Consider the following 20184-nt stretch of genomic DNA (forward strand, 5'->3'; position numbering starts at 1 on the left):
TTTTGGAAATTGATTTGCTTTCTGCACTACGCCTTAGTTAAGGTTCATTTGTTTCAAGGCTGTCTTAGAGTCCTTCATAATAACACTATGAACAAACCCCCCCACCCAAGATTTGTCGACCCTTTGATCTGATGACATAAATTTATTTAGAGGAACAACATTGTAACTAGTCTTTTGTGGACAGGTACTTACATTTGGTTGGGGGCTTTATGGACAGGTGAGCATGACAGATCCTTTGGTTTTCGTTATTAAATCATATGCTTTAAATGAGTTGAGAGATTTTTGCTTTTGGCTGAACCAACATGTATGTGGTTTGGGCTAATAAAATGTTTTGGTAAGCTAATCATCATTGTGTTGTTAAACCGAACTAGTGGGGAGCTTGTCTAAATGATATATTAAACATAAGATTCGAGTTTTAGAAATCATTTAACTAGGAAAATATGCTAGCCTGCATTTAAGATAAGGCTGCAAAGGATAAATGGCATGCTACACATCTGCAACTAACATTTGCACTTTGTTCTGTTATGTGGGTCTGTGGATTTAATTTTGGATCTTCTTTTTGCGCTCTCCAAGTGTGGCCAAGGGAGCACAGTTGAAGAACAAAGTCCAACATGTGTGTCATCTTTGTTGGGAATCCGAAGAGAACAAGTGGCTGCAGGACCTGCGTTTCATCTGATGGTGGTGTTTCTTATGCGCTTGGTGGAAACCAATTTGGTTGTGATCAAACTGAGGTAAAAATCTTGAACTATATCGTTTCCTTGGCTGATCTCTGATTATTTGTAAATGCCCCGCCACTAAACTTGAAGTCATTTGATATTTCAGACTCAACTAAACTGTTGAAAAACGTAAACGTCAAAACCATCTCCTAGCCACACTGCTGAAGATGAAGAGGGAGGGGGTGGAACAAATACGGACATGTAAAAAGAGAAGACCATATGTTGTTTCCGAAAATGTACGTTTTGTCGTGCCATTGATGTAACTAATGACGTAGTTGTGTCTTGTCTGAAACAGTTGGGTCTAGGAGATGTGATTAACAGGAATGCACCTGCAAAGATTGCTTCCACAAAAACATACCCTGCTTCTACGCAACTCCACTCTTTGAACACATGCACATCCCAATTGTTGTTAGGTTTTTAATTAAAGCAAAAGTCAGATTTGTGTATGACCCTTTTCCTTTTCTTTTTTTTTTGTTATTTTGTCAAGCTTTAACCTTTGCTAATATACACGAAGACCACCTATAGTATAGCATTGTACATACACAAGTCAGTTTTCATTTGTTAATTCTATGAGGAAATGAATGCTTAGCTTTTTTACCCATCCAAGTTAGTATTATTCCATAATAGATAGTTGAACACGAGCATGATGGCCTGTGCGAGATTTTGCGCACCATCAAAGGCTTGGTGGAAATGTGCTATTATGTCCGAATCTTTTACCAAAAAATTCAAACCTTAGATGCTTATTAACTACTGTACAAATGAATTTATGAATAACAACTTTGTCACATTATGAATCATTTGATGAACATACTATCCTATCTCCACAAAAGAATTATGTAAAATACGATAACGGGTTAACTATATATATAAAAGAAAACATATACTATCCGATCTCCATATATTAAAAATACGAAAACACAACATGTTTGAGTTAACTTAAAAAAAAAAAGGAGACTTTTTAAATACGCTTAAGTACTATATATAAGTTAACGCAACATTTCAAGCTACAAATAAAACAAACCATTGACCAAATGAAATTCCTTGGAGTAAAACAAGGGCCATGTGTACTCTTCTTCTTCTTCTTATTATTATTCTTCAAGTCTTGCAAATGCTCACTCGGTCAGGATCTTCTTCATCAGCTTCTTCTTCTTCTTCAACTTCTTCTTCACTTTATTAGCCTCAACCAAAGTCTGTAAATTAACATCATGCTTTATGTTTCACATTTTGGAGTCTAATCAAAACATATTTCATCAACAAAGTTGAGATATTAAAACTTGCCTTTGGAGTAGGTGGTATTATTATGCTTGTTTTTCTCCTTTTCTGGCAAGGAAAAACTTTTTGGTTAAGTTTTTCTTCAACTAAGTAACAAACTCTCTTGCTTACTCAATAAAATTCAAATTCATATATATATACTAGAAAGAAAAAAAGCAAAAACTTGCTTTTGGTGGCTCCTCCTCCATCACCATGATAGTTGCCGTCTTGGGATGAGAATCAAGGGAAGCCTGATCGGGTAAATGTGTGAAAAAGCAGCTTCCTAGTTGGATATGTTTTTCACCCTTGAGATGAAGATTGAAACTTTCAAAGGTTTGGGCTTCAAAAGAGCATAAACAGCAATTGAACGGGGAATATTCACGACTCGATTCACTGCATGACTTCTCCAGAGTAACAGAGTAAACTGTCTACCTCTTCTTATCTCACGGGTAGACTCTGAATCTCTTGCACCTTTAAAAAAAAAAAGACAGCCAACTGGTTGAGAAAGAAAACTTAATTAAAAAATTTGCCGGTTAATTCTTCAACTAGAGAGGACAGACAGAAACACACCTTCAATCAGTTGAAACCATCCATCATATTCCGGAACAATGTTGTATCCCTTCTCATCTGTTGCGTGAAAACAAGTACCAAACATGCCCTGAGTGGCTTCAGGAAGATTTATGAGCATTATTGTAGCCGGAGGTGGATTCTCACGTCTCCATACCAAGACATCGGAGTACATGTGTGGATTAACTATTCCAGTAAAGGAAATTAATAGTAAAGGGGCAAAGTATATAACATAATTATTATAGAACAAAAAGGATAGAGAACCAACCACGAAAGGAGCAGTAAAGAATGATTCCAACGGAAGAGAGTGCTCGAAGTACATGTTCTGGGGTTCGGTGTAGGTCGCCAAAGGCAGAAATGGTGACAGGACGACCAAAGTAACCTAAATTCTCCAACGCCCGTTCTATACACTCACAGATCCGACCAGCATCATACCCAGAACCGGAAACTCGTTTAAGTTCCACCACACCGACGTTTTAGCCTCCTTGCTTATCGCCTTCTTGGGACGCATCATGGAAGCCCGAAACATCATCATCTTGTTACAGGGTTTCCGTTATCAGAGTTTTTTTCATTTGAATAAAGGAAGACACGTGTTTAAAGCTGGTGGAAGGACTGTTTTGTGGCTAATGGAACGTCGACGTGGTTGTTGGTGAGCTGTCGCACATGAGTTGTCACATACGAGCTGGAGCACTATAGTCCAAAGTCTGCTTTATAAGGAGAAGCCGTTGCAGTCGTCTTCTCCATTGCGAATAATCTATGAATAAGATCTTTTGTAATCTCTCTCTCTTTTTCCGATATCTGTAAACGGTGTTTGCTCTTCTTATTGGAGTTGTTTCTTACTCTAGACTCTTGTAAGTTGGGAACAGATTCCTTTGTTTATTACGAACATTGGTTCTTCTACCATTTCTAATAAAAAAGTGTTTTCGTTATCAAAGGTATCAGAGCTAACCGACCTCGGAAACTATGGCGGAAACTCGTTCTCAGACGGTGTTGAAGGAAACTGTGGCTCGTGAAGCAAGCGTGGTGGTACGAGAGGCAGAGGAGGCAATCGGTACTCAGATCAGTAAAATGATCTCTCGCACCGACACGTTGGAGGCGAAAATGATGGAGTAGAACGAGAAGATTGACAGTAGTATCAAAGAGATGTTCTCAGCGATCAGTCTCCTATCAAAATCCAAGGAGCCGATCCCAGCTACCATGGAACGAGATCTGAGTCCACCGAGGGCTTCAACCTCTCACGTGGTGTGTTTAGATTCGAAGGCTCGTGAAGACAAGGGACAAACAGAGTCTTCAGAGAACTATGATACTATCACCAGGATGGGTAAGATTGATTTTCCTCGTTTCGATGGTGATGGGGTGAAAGAGTGGTTGTTCAAGGTAGAGGAGTTCTTTGAGTTAGATCGAACACCACATTCGAGGAAGATCAAAATGGCAGCTGTGCATTTCGACAGTCACGCAGCTCATTGGCACCATGCACTGGTACAGTCTAATCTTTATGGTCATTTGTTGCGAGATTGGGATGCATATAAGATGAAACTTAAGGAGAGATTTGATGATGTGTTGGAGGATCCGATTGCTGAGCTTAAAAGGTTACACGAGACTGATGGTATTGTTGATTATCACCAAAAATTTGAGTTGCTTAGAACAAGGGTCAATATGTCCGAGGATTACTTGGTTAGTGCTTACCTTGCAGGCCTAAGAGTGGATACTCCGATGCATGTACATATGTTTCAGCCTCAAACAGTACACCACTGCTTGATGTTGGGCCGCCTCTATGAGAAAGCTCACCCCACGAAGCCTATTTCACAGTTTGGGACATCGACTAAGCCATCTTCTGGTAACATGAGTGGAAAAGGTATTCTTGGTGTAAAGAAGGAGCCGTATTCTGGAGGTTATTCGGAGAAGAAGACGAATGACAAGGGTGATGGGGTAGGCTCCAAGAAGTTTTTATCTAATGCAGAAATGAGTGATAGAAGGGCTAAATATTTGTGTTATTTCTGCGATGAAAAATATACTCCTGACCATTACCTAAAACATAAGAGGAAGCAGTTGTACCTTATCGAAGTCGGGGGTGGAGAGGATGAGAGTGATGAGGAAGAGGAGAGTCTGGAAACCATGGAGGTCACACCTAGAGTGTCTGTAAGTGCAGTATCTGGTGTAGAGGAGTATGACACAATGAGAGTGAAAGGGTTGTATGGGAAAAGAATTATTTTCATGCTGGTTGATTCGGGTTCAACTCACAACTTCATGGACCCTCGGGTTGTGTGATTGACTCGTCTCAAATGACACGAGTATCAGTTGCGGATGGAAGGAAGTTGATGGTTCATGGAGCAGTCTATAACTTTCAGTGGACTTTCCAAAATACAACATTCACTGCAGACTTTATGTTGATTCCATTGGGAGGTTGTGACATGGTTTTGGTGATCCAGTGGCTTCGAACCTTAGGAGTTATCTCGTGGGAATTCAAGGAACTGGAAATGAGTTTTAAGTATGGGAACCAAAGGGTGATGTTGCATGGTATTAAGCCAGGATCGGTACGAGGAGTGAAAGCAAACAAATGGAAGAAGATAAGAGACCAAGAGGCTCAAATCTCTATGATATACGCAACAGAAGGGGGAAACATGGAGGAAATGCAGTTATGCAGTATAGAGGGTGAAAACTCGGTTCTTGCAGAGGATTCAGGAATTGGAGAAGTAGTGCAGGAGTTCGAGGAGATCTTCAAAGAACCGACTACACTACCTCCTTCCAGAGAAAACCATGACCATAAGATACCACTAAAAGAGGGAGCAAACCCAATCAATATCCGTCCGTATCGCTATGCAGTCCACCAAAAGAACGAGATTGATAAGATGGTAGGAGAACTATTAGAAGTGGGCACCATTCAGGGTAGTTCCAGTCCGTATGCATCCCCTGTAGTCTTGGTCAAGAAGAAGGACGGGACATGGAGACTCTGTGTCGATTACAGAGGACTTAACGAGTTAACAGTAAAGGACAGGTTCCCTATTCCTCTTATTGAGGATTTATTGGATGAGTTGGGAGGGTCTAGTGTATTCTCAAAGATTGATCTAAGAGCAGGGTATCATCAGGTGAGGATGGATCCTATGGATGTGCTTAAAACAACGTTTAAAACCCACAATGGGCACTATGAATACCTGGTGATGCCTTTTGGCCTAACCAACGCCCCTGCAACCTTCCAGAATTTGATGAACACGGTATTCAGGAAGTTTCTGCGGCGGTTCGTACTCATATTCTTTGATGACATATTGGTATATAGTGCCACGAAAGAAGAACATGCGGAGCACTTGAGAGCTGTTTTCCAACTGATGAAGGAGAATCAATTATACGCCAAACGGAGTAAGTGCAGTTTTGCCACGGATAAGGTAGAGTACCTTGGGCATTATATCGAAGGTCGTGGTGTTTCTACTGATCCAAATAAGGTGGTGGCAGTCACAGAATGGCCGATACCAGTGTCCTTGAAGCAGTTGAGGGGATTTCTTGGATTAGCTGGCTACTATCGCCGGTTCGTGCGTAACTTTGGGACTATAGCTCGACCATTAACAGCGTTAACTAAGAAAGATGCGTTTTTATGGTCAGGAGAGGCTCAACAAGCTTTTGAAGAGCTGAAAAAGGCTTTATGTGAGGCTCCAGTATTAGCTCTTCCACGTTTCGATAGACCATTTGTGGTGGAAACAGATGCGAGTTCTCAAGGAATAGGTGCAGTGCTGATGCAAGATGGGCATCCCATAGCCTACATTAGTCGCCATTTAAAGGGGAAACAGCTGCTATTGTCCATTTATGACAAGGAACTGTTGGCGGTGGTATTTGCAGTTCAAAAATGGCGCCATTACCTCCTCCCTAATCATTTCATAATCAAAACAGACCAGAGAAGCCTTAAATACCTGTTGGATCAACGTTTAAACACGCCTATTCAGCAGCAGTGGTTACCGAAGCTTCTAGAGTTTGACTATGAGATACAGTACAAAGCAGGGAAAGACAATTTGGTTGCAGACGCATTGTCCAGGGTTGAAGGAGCGGAGGTTTTACACATGGCGATGACAGTTGTAGAGTGTGACTTAATGAAGGAGATTCAGGATCAATATGAGCAAGATATGGAGATTAAGGACATTGTTGAATCTCTTAAAAAAAATCCGGCTGCGAAGAAACATTACTCGTTGGTTCAGGGGGTCTTGCGTCGAAAGAGTAAGATAGTGGTTCCAGCAAAACAAGAACTGCGGTTTTCTATCCTTCAATGGCTACATTGTTCGGGTAGCAGTGGGCATTCGGGTAGAGATGCAACGCTCCAACGAGTCAAAGGGCTATTCTATTGGAAGGGAATGCTGAAAGACATTCATGCATACATTCGAGCTTGTGATGTCTGTCAACGCTGTAAGTATGAAACAGTGGCGAGTCCTGGTCCATTGCAGCCATTACCAATCCCTGAAACATTATGGACTGACCTCTCCATGGATTTCATAGACGGCTTACCAGAGTCAGCAGGAAAGGATGTGATTCTGGTCATAGTCGACAGGCTGAGCAAAGCAGCACATTTTATAGCTCTGTCACACCCTTATACGGTGATAACAGTGGCTCACGCATTCATGGACAACATTTTCAAACTCCACGGTTGTCCCAAGTCCATTGTGAGTGACAGAGACAAGATATTTCTGAGTTCGTTTTGGAAGGAGTTGTTTGCGATGCAAGGGGTGGAGTTGAAATTTTCAAGTGCCTATCATCCACAGAGTGACGGTCAGACTGAAGTGGTAAATCGTTGCCTGGAAACTTATCTTCGGTGTATGTGCAGTGATCGACCTTTTGAATGGAGTAAGTGGCTTCCTTTGGCTGAGTATTGGTATAACACCACATTCCACTCCGCGACTCAGTCGACCCCTTTTGAAGCTGTTTACGGTCAAGCCCCTCCTGTTCATCTGTCGTACCTTCCGGGAGAGTCTAAGGTTGCAGTGGTGGCTAAGAGTTTACAGGAACATGAGAGTATGATTCTGATCTTGAAGTTCCACCTGTTAAGAGCTCAGCACAGGATGCAGGCATTTGCAAACCAGCACCGCACTGAGAGAAGCTTTGACATTGAAGACTATGTGTTCGTCAAGCTCCAACCATATCACCAGCAATCAGTGGTGGTTCGTAGCAATGAAAAGCTCGCTCTGAAGTATTATGGTCCGTATAAAGTGGTGGATCGCTGTGGTCCAGTGGCATATAGGTTGGCTCTTCCTGAGAGTTCGCAGATTCATTCGGTGTTCCATGTTTCACAGCTCAAAGTTCTGGTGGGCTCGACTTACATTTCTACGGAGTTACCAATGTTGGTTAATGACGTTTTACTCAAGGAACCTGAGATCATTTTGCAGAGGAAGATGGTTAAACGTCAAGGTCGCACAGCTACAATGGTATTGGTTAAGTGGACTAATGAGGGTGAAGAAGAAGCCACTTGGGAATACTTATTCGACCTGCAGCGTCGCTTCCCTTCCTTTGAACCTTGAGGACAAGGTTCTCCAAACAGGGGAGCTCTGTTATAGGGTTTCCGTTATCAGAGTTTTTTTCATTTGAATAAAGGAAGACACGTGTTTAAAGCTGGTGGAAGGACTGTTTTGTGGCTAACGGAACGTCGACGTGGTTGTTGGTGAGCTGTCGCACATGAGTTGTCACGTACGAGCTGGAGCACTAGAGTCCAAAGTCTGCTTTATAAGGAGAAGCCGTTGCAGTCGTCTTCTCCATTGCAAATAATCTATGAATAAGATCTTTTGTAATTTCTCTCTCTTTTTCCGATATCTGTAAACGGTGTTTGCTCTTCTTATTGGAGTTGTTTCTTACTCTAGACTCTTGTAAATTGGGAACAAATTCTTTGTTTATTACGAACGTTGGTTCTTCTACCATTTCTAATAAAGAAAAGTGTTTTCGTTATCACATCTTTCTATTTTTTATTTATTAAAGAGTTCAACACTTCTTTGACAATCGTTTACGGAGAGAGGCGATCTCGATACGTAGCAGTCAAGTCAAAGGCATTTAGGGTTTCTTTCAACGTTTAACTATATTACCCGAAACCTATGGGCCTATCTAGTGGGCTATAAAGATCTGGGCTAACGAAATAGATATCATCCTTATTCGATTTCGATTTTGAAGAAACTAGCTTGACATCCGCGCGGGGTTGTTTTTAGAAACTTAAAAATCATAAGTCACTGGCTAATCAAACTAAAAAGGTCACTGGCTAACTAAAAAAAAGGTCATCATCAATCTTTCTTTTATCATTGGAATCTGAATCGCTTGCGAGATAACCTACCATTAAATAGACTAACCACAAATAAACACACACAACTTACAAGATTACACTAATTCAATAAAATATGCAAACAAAGTAAATGATTTATATTTATATGGAGGCTTAATTATCACTCTCTTGCCAAGCTGATGATCGAGTTTTCGAAGCGTTGCTAAGAGTGTTTAAAAGCCGCTATTTTAGTAAATCATACCCCCTCAGTGCCCCTTTAGTCTCTCGACCTTCCTTTGCCTGGATAAGTATTCATGCATCCCATTATTTATGCAACAAGGTGCTAGAGCTCTAATTGGAAACGGGGACAGCATCGACATTTTGAAACCAATTGCCTTCAAAATATAATGTTTCCGTGAATTTATCTTAATTCTTGTAGATCTCTCGATCGTGAACTAGGACATATGTTCATAAATGTAAGGTTCCGGAACATGGGGTTGGGGTTGCAGCCCAAATTTATTAAAATACGTCATAAGACGAATGTGTGACATCAACTTAATTATGTGCTTGTTATCCACACACACAAAAAAAAAAAACTTATGTGTGTGGATGTGCACGTCAGCACGTGTATAAAATGGGATTTCTGTTGAACACTTATGTTCAGTGTCCTTTTTCCCTATATTATTCTCTTTTTATTGGTTCAATTCGAATTCAAGGGATTATGGAACATTGTAGACCCTGAGAATCTTTTAATTTATACTGTCAATAACATTACTGTTATATTTTTGATGCCTTGATTCCAATATGACTAGTAAGACAAAGTATCAATAACTTACGTACGTTTTGCCTTTACATTTCTCTTAGTACGTAGACTCCAAGTACAACCTTTTATTTCAAACCACGTTATAAACTGTCGGCCACTATTATTTATCCTATCATAATCCACGTTATAAGGTGTCCACGATGCCGATCATTCTCTTATTTTCTGAGTTAAGCATATACTAGTCTATACCATTTGTTCGATCGTAATAATATGATAGCGAGATTTGGAAGGAAAGATTATAATTCGAATTAGTTGGGATGTAAGCTCCCCTCCGTGTCCTCACCAATCTCCTCCTCTTCCTCTGCCGCTTGCTCTGCCTACGAGTTTTACCTCCGTTTGCCTGAACTAAGAAGCCTCTGGTCCTCTCTCGATTACCCTCACTCACTGGATCTCTGAGCCGGTTCTCAAACCATCTTTTCAAGCTCTTGAGATCACTTTCCGTTTAATCCTCACCGTTGCTTGTGACACACGTCCTTTCATAAACCGCCGCGAGTGGATCCGACGGTTGGATTCGCTTGCCACGAGCCAGATCAAAATCGTGGCGGCTGTTCCGGTTAGCAATGGCTGGAGCTCGTGGAGCTTGGTCTTGGAGATCTCCACGTGTTGTACATCGGAGAGCATTGGACAGAAGATCTTGTCTACGATCGAGAATGAGATGCGTTGGTGCAAGTATACGCTCGGTTTAGGAGAACAAAACCTAGCCGGAAAACCATATCTCCGGTACGACGCCGTTTGTTGCCCGGAGGAGCTACGCACCCTCAAGAGCAATCCTTACTCCGATCACATCGAGAACCAAATGCTCTACACTATTTATATCAGATTCTTGAATCGTGGATTTACGTTTCTGTGAATCTTTTATACCAAATCTATTCGAGGATCGAAGAGGGAAACTTGGAAAAAGCTTCTTCTGACGTGTACTTGCTGGAGAGAATCTGGAAACTTCTGGCAGAGATCGAAGATTTACACATACTGATGGATCCTGAAGATTTCTTGAACGTGAAGAAACAGTTACAGATCAAATCCACGACTCCAAGCGACGCGTTTTGTTTCTGGTCCAAAGAGCTGAGACACAAAAGTGTAGGTGGATCCCAACGGAGGTCCGAGGGTGCAAGAGGCGGCGATGAAGCTTTTGTTAAGAACAGACACACACTCTCAACCTTTTATAACTCACTGTAAAAGTACAATTGATAAGAGAATGGCTAGAACATCATCTTTCCCAGCTCAATCTCACCAAATCTTACATACGAGACCTCATACAATCACAGCATAAACTCTCTAAACAGACGAGAGGAGATATTTTATAATGAAATTAAAGCATAAAAGAAAGCTTCTAGAATAGTTTGTTTCAGATTCAAATTCAAATCACATTCAGGAATACAAGAAAACACAAAGAGATAAGGAACCTGTTCTTGGTTGTGAATTCTCTGATTGATGCCGGCATGCTATTTTTGTAAAGGCTGAGGTACTTTTTGCGGAAGAAGGCTGCCTTTGAGAGTACCATACTATATGTACCACTCCACCAAACAGACCACCACCCGCTAAGTTGGCTTTATCATTCTGCAGGAAATTGAAGTCAACTTTCACGTAGTACGCTAAGTTTCTTAAATAATAAAAGAAGATGATATAACCAATTCAAAGACCATGTACAGATTTCTTTCAATATTAATACTAGCTGTTAGATCATAGGGGTGAAGGAAGATATGTGATTCACTACTTAACTTAATTAATGGAGGGATCTATGAATTTCAGAAAAGTTAAAAGGTCCCTAATAGCAAACAACCTGAAGAGAAACATTTTGACTATTTAATGTTTACAAAATTAGATACGCGGTGTCAAGACTGAAGAGCGAGTAGACTCAGTCTGTCATCGTCTTTCTCTAAAAAAATTCACTTTGGCGAATTATCTCGCAGATCAGAGACGATGAATAAATTTTCTGGTGTAACGCGGTGCACAGTAAGAAGAACCCAGACCACCACGTGTAGTCATCAAAACGGTTCGTGTTAGGTTCGTGACCACGATCACGACGTTTACCCAATTTCATGTTGACGTGGCTCCAAAGCGGGTCCTACCTAAGGTTTTTTTTTCAAATGATTTTTACATATATGTTTGGTTTCTAATAAATGACTTATTTTTTGGTTCATCTGATTTTTTTATTATTGAAACTTGTTTTGGAATCGAAGCCCAAACATAGCTTATTTTCTAGAACGGTTAAAGAAAAAAAGCTAAAAGGAACGTAATGGCAACAATATATATGTCATCTGAATTGTGTAATGAATTCAACTCAATCATGGAGACTGTAGAATCCAATTCATTCTATTTTAATCCCAAATAACATTTTCAAAGTACATAACGATATAATTAGTATTCAGAAATATAAAAAAGTTTGAGAAAGATGCTACTATATGATTCATCACCTATGTAAGAAAAAAAAGAAGAAGTGATAAGTACAAGTTTGATTGGATAATTAAGCCAATAATAATCTGTTTAGTCTATTTTTTTTTTCCTTTGGTTAGTTACATCAAATTACTAAAGAGACTAATGTCGTCGTCTTTTTCTTTTTTGATTCATCATCTTTGTATAAAGTCTTTGATCATAATACGGGACCTCGTTGATCTTCTCATTAAGCACAGCGTTGTGCAATCGTTCTATACTATTGGTTAGTTTGCTCCTCTTTGATTTTTTTTCCTTTGGTATATTACAACAAGTTACAGTTCTTTTGTAGGCTAGATGATGATTCTCAACTCAACTACATTACCATGTATAAAAGCATTCTGCAAAGTATGTGCTATGACCAATTTTCCAGAACTGTAGAGAATAATGCTGATCTTCGGTCTCAGGTTGGTTTCATTCATTTCATATTGCTGCTTGTTCTTTATGTTTGTCATATTTTGTTTATTTGGCCTTACATTTTTAATTTATATGTACATGTACAATAGTTCTTGACTACATAGACAATCAAGGTAGTTGTACTTTATGAGAGATAATTAAAATTATGATCATACAATTTTCGGCAAGCAAATTTTTAAGAGAGGATATGATGGTTGCTGAAAATTGTATGATTATAATTTTCATACCGTGATGGTTGATGACAATGCAAAACATATTAGCTACTAAATGATTATAAGCTGATAAATTTACACTTATTTTACACTTTGATTTTTGTTTTCAATTCCTTTCTAATTTAATATATAAAATTAATAAAATTTTAGATTTTTTTCAGCATATAATATGATTTGAATTTTTATAAATGAATAAATATTAAAAATTGTCTTAGGATATTTGTAACCAACAAGTATATCCACATATAGAGCTCGGAATACATTTTTGGAGTACAATAGGGTGCCATCACTTTTTGCCAACTTCGGGTCGGGATTTTAACTAAAATTATAACCGATTCAATTATCTGGATCTTCCTTAAGATTGCCGAATATTTTGGGCCGATTTTTAATCCATAACATACTTATTTACATCCAATTAATGCCCATTGTATCTTAGGAAAGATCTAATTTGCATGCCGAATTTTTAGGACCGAGTTTGACAAAAAGAATTGATAAGCCAAATTATGTAATCACATCCTCTTAATCACATCCCTATAATATAGCAATTAATTCAAGATAATACATCTTAGAAAATATCTAATTTGCGTTTAATAAATGATTACATATATGGTAAGATCTTATTAGCTTTAAATGTACACTATTAATCCAATAATATCAATTGGGAATCATAATAAGAATATGTCATATCATTCATTCCTAAATCATAACTAACAAATCGTAAAATGTATATTCTCAGCCCGACACAGAGGTACCTGATGAGCCTTTTGCAAACGACTTTACCAAGGAAAGCTCTCCAAAGATAGAAGATGACGATACTCGAAGCCCCACTTCGCCACAGCCGAGAAGAAGAATAGTGTAAGACTATTATTTGATTCACATGCCTTCTCAACTTGTAAATTCTTTTGGCCTTTATTTCTTACCAGCTTCCTTGATTGATGCAGGTCTACAAGTTCCAAGGAGCAGTGCTATGATACCGCTGACGCGGATACACCAAAACCAATAAAACTAGACTCTGCAGCTCAAGCGTATATTGACAAGCAGAGGTAGATTCTTCAATGAACTAGAAACTTTAGGAACTTAATTGATCAGTCTATACACTTTCCTTGGTAAAACAAAAGTTATAGCTATGAGTAAAGCTGTATTCTTTTGAATTCAAGTTGAATTTGCTACTTCATGTTCACGTTGGTGATTCATTTATTGACAGAAAGCTTCAAGAGGATCTAACCGATGAAATGGTGGGACTTGCAAGACAACTCAAGGAGACAAGTCAAACGATAAGCCAATCTGTGCAAAGTACAGAAAAGGTGACATGTTAACCACTTCCTTACGGTACCCCATTATGTGACATTGCATACTATCATTATCAATGGGATAAGAGAAGAATCTATATTTTGGTTCATATGGTTTTTTAACTGGTTTTATTGGTCCTAACATTTGTTCGTTCTTTCTTTGGTTGTGGATTCATTAACAAAAGATACTTGACTCCACCGAGGAGGCCATTGAGCAAAGCTTAGCGAGCACAGGGCACACAACCACAAGAGCCACAAAGGTATATTCACAAAGCTCAAAGACAAGTTGCTTCCAGTGGCTCTTGATCTTCGCCATGACATGTGTGTTTATAATGGTTGTCCTGTTGATCCGAGTCACATAGAAAATGATTCAGAATGTAAACCAAGTTTGTAACAAATTCAAAAAAAAAAAAACATTCCAGTCTCTTTATCATACAGTTTTGTGAAATTTAAGGTGACTTTGTAAATTCAGAGTTGGATATGTGAAAACTACTTTGTTAAGATATATATATTGAAGAGATTCTTTGTTTAGGATATTTTGTTTCGTGAGAAATTGTAATTTGACCGGTTTTCTTGTATGAGTCCATGATGAAGAAAGATAGCAGAGAATAGTTACTATTGTTGAAGAAGCTTAAAAACTTTGTCCAAGAATGAAAACACACTAAGATGAGCAAGAGCAAGATGGTTTGTAGGGTTGCAGGTTTTATTGTTATGACTTTTGAGTTCACATGGGTTTTGGAAGTGAAATTCGAATTTGAATCTTTGTGATATCAACAAATTAGAAGAGATGCAACTTATTTATTCTGGCATAGACAAATGATACAAACAGAAGTGGTGAATCAAAGTTTGTGACTTATAAGGAGTTTTTGACATGAAGAGAAGCTGCTAAACATTTCACTATTATCAAAGACCACTTGAGTAAAGGGATCTTATGATGGTACAAACCTCAAGTAACACTAAATCCTATGTGAAACGAAAAAAAATCTTCAATCATCATCATCATAGTAAAACATAATATGACATTAGCAGGAAAAGAGAGAGAGAACTAAATCCCATTCTCCACTGCCTCTGTCCTTTTTAAGACAGGAAGGTCCTTATGGGTGTAAACGATTCCATTGTCTCCATCAACAACTTGTCCTTTTCCTCTCATTATCCTGTCATTCATCACCACAACCATTTAAACTTCAGAACTTTTGAAAATTCAATGTACTATGGAAAGACAAAATAGACTAAGTTGTACCATCTCGTTGTCAATAATCCTTCTACTCCGACTGGACCACGGGCATGGATCCTGCTTGTGCTTATTCCCACCTATACATAAGAACAACAACCCACATTAACCACTCATTCATCGACACTTCTCTATTTATTCGGTTTAATAGATGTGATATAATATGTCTCTCTCTTCCCTACCTCTGCACCAAATCCGAATCTAAAACCATCAGAGAATCTTGTGCTTGCATTGTGGAAAACAGCAGCACTGTCAAGAGCACGAAATGTTAAAGAATTAGTTAGTTTTCCGTATATTCAACCTCCAACATTTTATATGATTGATTATATCAAAAGCACAAATGCTCAAGTACATGAGCTATTTACCTGTCTACTTGATGGAGAAATATCTTTGCGACTTCACTATCTTCTGTCACTATGCAATCCGTATGTGCACTGCTCTCATAAGATAAGAAAAAAGAGTGGCCACACTTATTTTCCAGCACATGCAAAGAATACAGAGCGGTAGGCCCTTTGCAAACTTTGTAATGTTATTATTAGTTTGAAATCAGTAATAATTTTACCTTCCATGTTGGTGAATATGATCTATAGCACCATGTACGTCTTCGACAATTTCAACGGTGCAGGCCTTGGAACTGTACTCGTGATGGAATGATTTTGTTTCCGGAATATTTAGTTTAGCACTTGCTCTTGGCCCACCATACAAAGTGACACCTGCAATTTGACACGTACACAAAATCTCTTTAAAAATGGCTAACAAACTAAATTCTATCTTGGTTTCAGTGTTTATGAAAACTTTCTAGTTTAATATAACTATAAAACAACAGTTGTAAGGCTAAAAATCAAGGCTGAAAGATAGATCCAATAAAACAGATTCATTTTCCCACACTACTATTCTCACCTTTGCTTTGCAGAACAAATATAATATCATTAAGAAAACCATTCTGCTCCAAATCCTTATGTAGAAGAAGAGTTTCCTGTTAGGACAAAATACAAGGAGATGAGGAAGTGAGACAAGAAGTAACAAGAGAACTAAAAACGAAATCACTTAGCATAAATGAACAGTAATGAAATAGGTAAGAATCTCTAACCATCGCATTACAGGCTGCTGGATAGTCCAACTTTGCATCGGAAACGATGCGCTTTGCCATGGCCAGATTACAAGACTTATCAACATATACATGACAGATTCCATCTGGATACACCCAAAAGGTAAGCCATATTCTCTCTAGGCCAATACAATTTAAGAACTCAATGGAACTGAACTTATAAACTTACCAGCATGGCCTAGCACTGGGATTTTCGTCGAGTTTTTTATCTGAGAAACAAGCTTGTTGCTGCCTCTTGGGATCACAAGATCAATAACGTCATCAAGCTGTAGCAAAAAAAATGGAGGGTTCCAGTTTAGGTAAAAAGAGCTAATCACTTCTGGTGACTTGCCATTCATGTATCTACCTACCTTGAGCAAATCAGGAATCTCTTCTCTCGAAGTCACAAGTCCAATGAGTTTACCTCCAACAGTCTTTGGAATTGCATCAGTGATCACCTAAAATTTTCCGTGGATCTCACAAATTAGCCAGATAATAACTAAAATGGAGTTCACTCCAATCTATGAAACATGAGGTCGATGTACCTTGTGTAAGATAGCATTTGAGCGAAAAGCCTCCTTTCCACCTTTCAGCAGAAGACCATTTCCACTTCGGATTGCAAGCGAAGCTATCTGTTTGATTCATTGATAGAGCATGGTGTTCAGCGATTAAAATTTACATCTAAAAACATAAAGGACAGTGACTCATGGCATACCTGAACTAGTGCATCAGGTCGAGATTCAAATACAATCAGAAGAACACCTATTGGTGATGAGGTCTTCTCTAAAATAAGATCATCTGCAACCTGCAATAAGAAATTGTCAAGAATAATATGAATTAGACAAATTCCGCATTTTAATAGGAGAAACTTTTAAATCATATGAGGATATTCCTTTCCTGTATATGAATCCTAGTTTGAAAAGTATTGTTCTCAGATTACCTGAGTTTTCTTTAATACACGACCGATTGGATCTTCCATTTCAGCTAGCTGGCGAACGGAAGCTGCAAGGCTTGAGATCTATCAACGCACAAAAAATGTATAAGTAGAAATAAATAGGCCATATAAAGACAAAAATAGGTGCAATAGGTTTCATCACACAGTACTTACCTTCCCAGGCTTCATAACTAAGCGAGCTACCAGAGACTCTTCATATCCAGCTTCTTGTGCTGCAGCAACATCTAAATCGTTCTCAGCTTTAATTGTTTTCTCATTTGCTTCAAGGGCGTTGGCAATATCGAGTAGAATTTTCTTCCTATCTCCTGAAGACAAGGCCTGTAAGCAAAATGCAAATAAGTTGAGTACACTTGCAAAATAAGAAATAGTTTTATGACACTTGCATCGAAGCCCTAACATTACCTGAAGCTTTCTTGAGCTTTCCCTTGCAGCAACTGCCATGTCACGAGAAGTAGTATCTACGACCGGAGCCCACAAATGAGCATCTTGATGGAACAGGGTACCGACACGCAGTCCTCTAAGGACTTTACTTATATTCTCAGCTGCAAACCCACTTCATAAAAATAGCAAGAAATAAATCACTCTTCCATCCAACATTATATGTTGTTAGCTTATTGATCAGTACCTTCTATATTCTGATATTCAAGGGAAGATAACTACTAATAGAGATTACGAGTACGGAAGGGACTTTTACCTGGTTATGATAACAGGAATGCCACCATAAGCTGCATTAACAGCAGCTTTAACTTTTGCAGTCATACCCCCTCGTCCTAATTTGGATTTTTCGCCGAAAGTAATCTCGTCCTGGTGTTTTTCTTTAATGAATGTGTGGATTAACTTTGAGTTAGGATCACTTGGGGGGCCAGTGTAAAGACCCTCAACATCACTTAGAAGGATCAGAAGGTCAGCTTTCAGCTCTAGCGATAGAAGAGCAGCTAAGCTGTCATTATCCCAAAATATACCAGTAGAATCCTGTATAGGTTTAAGTATAGTGAAACTGTACATTAGACTATAAGTCTATAAGACGCAGCGGAACTAGGAAATTATTCAACATCATGTACAGTCAATAAGTAAAAATTAAATTTTTCTCACAGGTCCACGTCAAAGAGCAAAAGAAAGGCAATCAACAAACCTTGTAGGGGGCTCTGCGAGTGCTTATAGCATCATTCTCATTGAAAACAGGAATAACCCTCATTCTAAACATGGCTTTGACAGTTTCACTAAGTTGCTTCCTGAAATCTTTATCTCTAAAACTGCTATCAGTCACAAGCATTTGAGCCACCGTCACATCCAACTACCCAACAAAAAAGATGAAGAAAGCAAAACATCAATATTTGAAATACTTTTCAATAATCAAGAAACAGCCAAAAAAAAAAAAAAAAGAGCATCACCTGGTCAAACATAGTCTCATAGTAAGCCATGAGGCTGCTCTGTCCAACACCAGCACAAGCCTTCCCATCAAGATCCATTTGTGGCTTCTGGAGGTCTGCAAAACTGAAACCCCAATAGAAAAAGAATCAGCACAACAACAAAACAAAACATATACAACAGTTAAGACACACAATTCAAGCCTTTGGAGAGGAACACTAGAAACTTAAAAAGACTAGTTTCCATCACAAAAACCTGCTGTTGACTAATTGTCTATATCGAAGCCTTTGTCGACCAAGACCAACCGCACCAGAAGACACCAAAATGACCTCAAATCCATCCGAGTTCAATTCCGCAAGCTGACATTATATACACACAAAAGTCCTTAACAATTCTGTTTGTAAAAACAGAGCTTAATCAATAACTTCAAAATCATATGTTTCCCATTAATATATGAAAATACCTGCTCACAGATAGCTCCTAAACGTCCAAGAGCCAATCTTCCTCCTTTCCCAGTGACAACTGCAGTCCCAACCTGTTAAAATCAATCAAACTCAAACGAATCAATTAAACAATAAAAAAATCGATCAAAAGAAGCATATGGGTAGTGATAAAAATCGAAGATTTAGGATTCAAATACAATAAAGTTTCAACATTTTCCTCAGATTTCTCCGCCGTCAATAAAAAAAAAAAAAAAAACTGAAAACTTTAAGAAAACAATCATTGACACAGTACCAATTGACACAAAAAACACAGACTTCCAAATATATTAGACTCAACGCAGAAGATTAAACAAAAAAAAAAAGTCAAACCCAGAAATGTTATTGGAAGACAATCATCAAATCAACAAAGAAGGAAAAAAAAAAAAAAAAAGGAACCTTGACGACAATACGCTTAACGTCCCTGGCGAAGACGCGGGAAGGATCGATCTCCGTCATATTTGTCTATCAAAACAACGAGAGAGAACGAGTCAACTTAGTCGGGACACAGTTTTAAGAAGAGGAGAGAGGACGTGAGAATGAGAAATATGGAACTGGATAATCCGGTGAGGGGAGATTCAACTGAGACGAAGCGAATGGGGTTTTTAAGAGCGTAGACAACAGTTGTGATATTATTCAATTGAACCCTCATGCTTTTTTTAAAATCATGTAAGAGTACCCCAATTTTTCAAAAATAACTTTTAAACCCAAATTTTCAGATTAGATAAACGTATATAGTTTTGTTGTGGATATAAGATTTAAGTTTTGTATTGCATGTTGTATTATTTTGTTGTCGGTTGTTCTTAGTATATGATTGCTAATCTAACCACCATGTAATCATATTTTTTTTCTATTAGTAAAACACAATGATTGTATAATGTTTTTGGTAATGCTATGTGTCTTATGTAGAATGCATCACTGAAACTATTTGTTTGTACTATTGTCAGTTCGATATCTTCTTATTTGTATGATAGAGTTAAGTTTTGAAGAATTCATCGCAAACATGTCGCAATAATATCTTTTTTTTAGGACACAGCATGTCACAAAATTTACAATTTGTAAGTTTTGGCTACGATTTAAAAGTTGCTAAAAATTCTGTGGCCAAATGGTCAAATTATTAAAAATTTAAGATTCCTTCTGTA

The 20184-nt window shown here is 38.4% G+C and overlaps 2 protein-coding genes across 3 annotated transcripts; one reads left to right on the forward strand and one right to left on the reverse strand.

The window, feature by feature from the left end:
* Positions 1–12330: 12330 nt before the first annotated feature.
* On the forward strand, positions 12331–14456 carry LOC104784090 (uncharacterized). Its single transcript, XM_019244178.2, has 5 exons — positions 12331–12411; positions 13370–13488; positions 13575–13676; positions 13838–13937; positions 14108–14456. Exons 1-5 carry the CDS (start codon positions 12331–12333, stop codon positions 14282–14284), a joined length of 579 nt encoding a protein of 192 aa, XP_019099723.2. The 3' UTR covers positions 14285–14456.
* A 244-nt stretch (positions 14457–14700) lies between these two features.
* LOC104781445 (delta-1-pyrroline-5-carboxylate synthase B) lies at positions 14701–19978 on the reverse strand. 2 transcript variants are annotated; one of them, XM_010506118.2, is made up of 20 exons: positions 19442–19978; positions 19027–19098; positions 18819–18922; positions 18587–18689; positions 18328–18489; positions 17890–18167; positions 17598–17748; positions 17349–17513; positions 17181–17258; positions 16956–17045; positions 16786–16872; positions 16612–16698; positions 16431–16527; positions 16244–16347; positions 16054–16129; positions 15716–15866; positions 15519–15587; positions 15336–15402; positions 15163–15233; positions 14701–15076 (listed from the first exon to the last, which is right to left on the reverse strand). In XM_010506118.2, the coding sequence occupies exons 1-20, from the start codon at positions 19499–19501 to the stop codon at positions 14968–14970; spliced, it is 2181 nt and encodes a 726-aa protein (XP_010504420.1). In that variant the 5' UTR covers positions 19502–19978; the 3' UTR covers positions 14701–14967. The 2 variants fall into 2 exon arrangements, with proteins under 2 accessions (XP_010504420.1, XP_087366763.1); XM_087510637.1 differs by having other exon boundaries at positions 17349–17748; positions 19442–19918.
* Between the last annotated feature and the right edge of the window lie 206 nt (positions 19979–20184).

This window comes from Camelina sativa, chromosome 4 (assembly GCF_030686135.1).
Source record: "Camelina sativa cultivar CO46 ecotype springtype chromosome 4, ASM3068613v1".
Lineage (NCBI taxonomy): Eukaryota > Viridiplantae > Streptophyta > Magnoliopsida > Brassicales > Brassicaceae > Camelina > Camelina sativa.

Bases quoted from the DNA above. Each gene is read 5' to 3' on its own strand.
- LOC104784090 (XM_019244178.2), top strand. From the start codon at position 12,331: ATGTATAAAAGCATTCTGCAAAGTATGTGCTATGACCAATTTTCCAGA. The intron at 13,489-13,574 runs GTAAGACTATTA...TGATTGATGCAG, and splicing joins CAGCCGAGAAGAAGAATAGT to GTCTACAAGTTCCAAGGAGC. The intron at 13,677-13,837 runs GTAGATTCTTCA...ATTTATTGACAG, and splicing joins GCGTATATTGACAAGCAGAG to AAAGCTTCAAGAGGATCTAA.
- LOC104781445 (XM_087510637.1), bottom strand. From the start codon at position 19,501: ATGACGGAGATCGATCCTTCCCGCGTCTTCGCCAGGGACGTTAAGCGT. The intron at 16,348-16,430 runs GTAAGTTTATAA...GGGTGTATCCAG, and splicing joins CCCAGTGCTAGGCCATGCTG to ATGGAATCTGTCATGTATAT. The intron at 16,130-16,243 runs GTTAGAGATTCT...TTGTCCTAACAG, and splicing joins CAGCAGCCTGTAATGCGATG to GAAACTCTTCTTCTACATAA.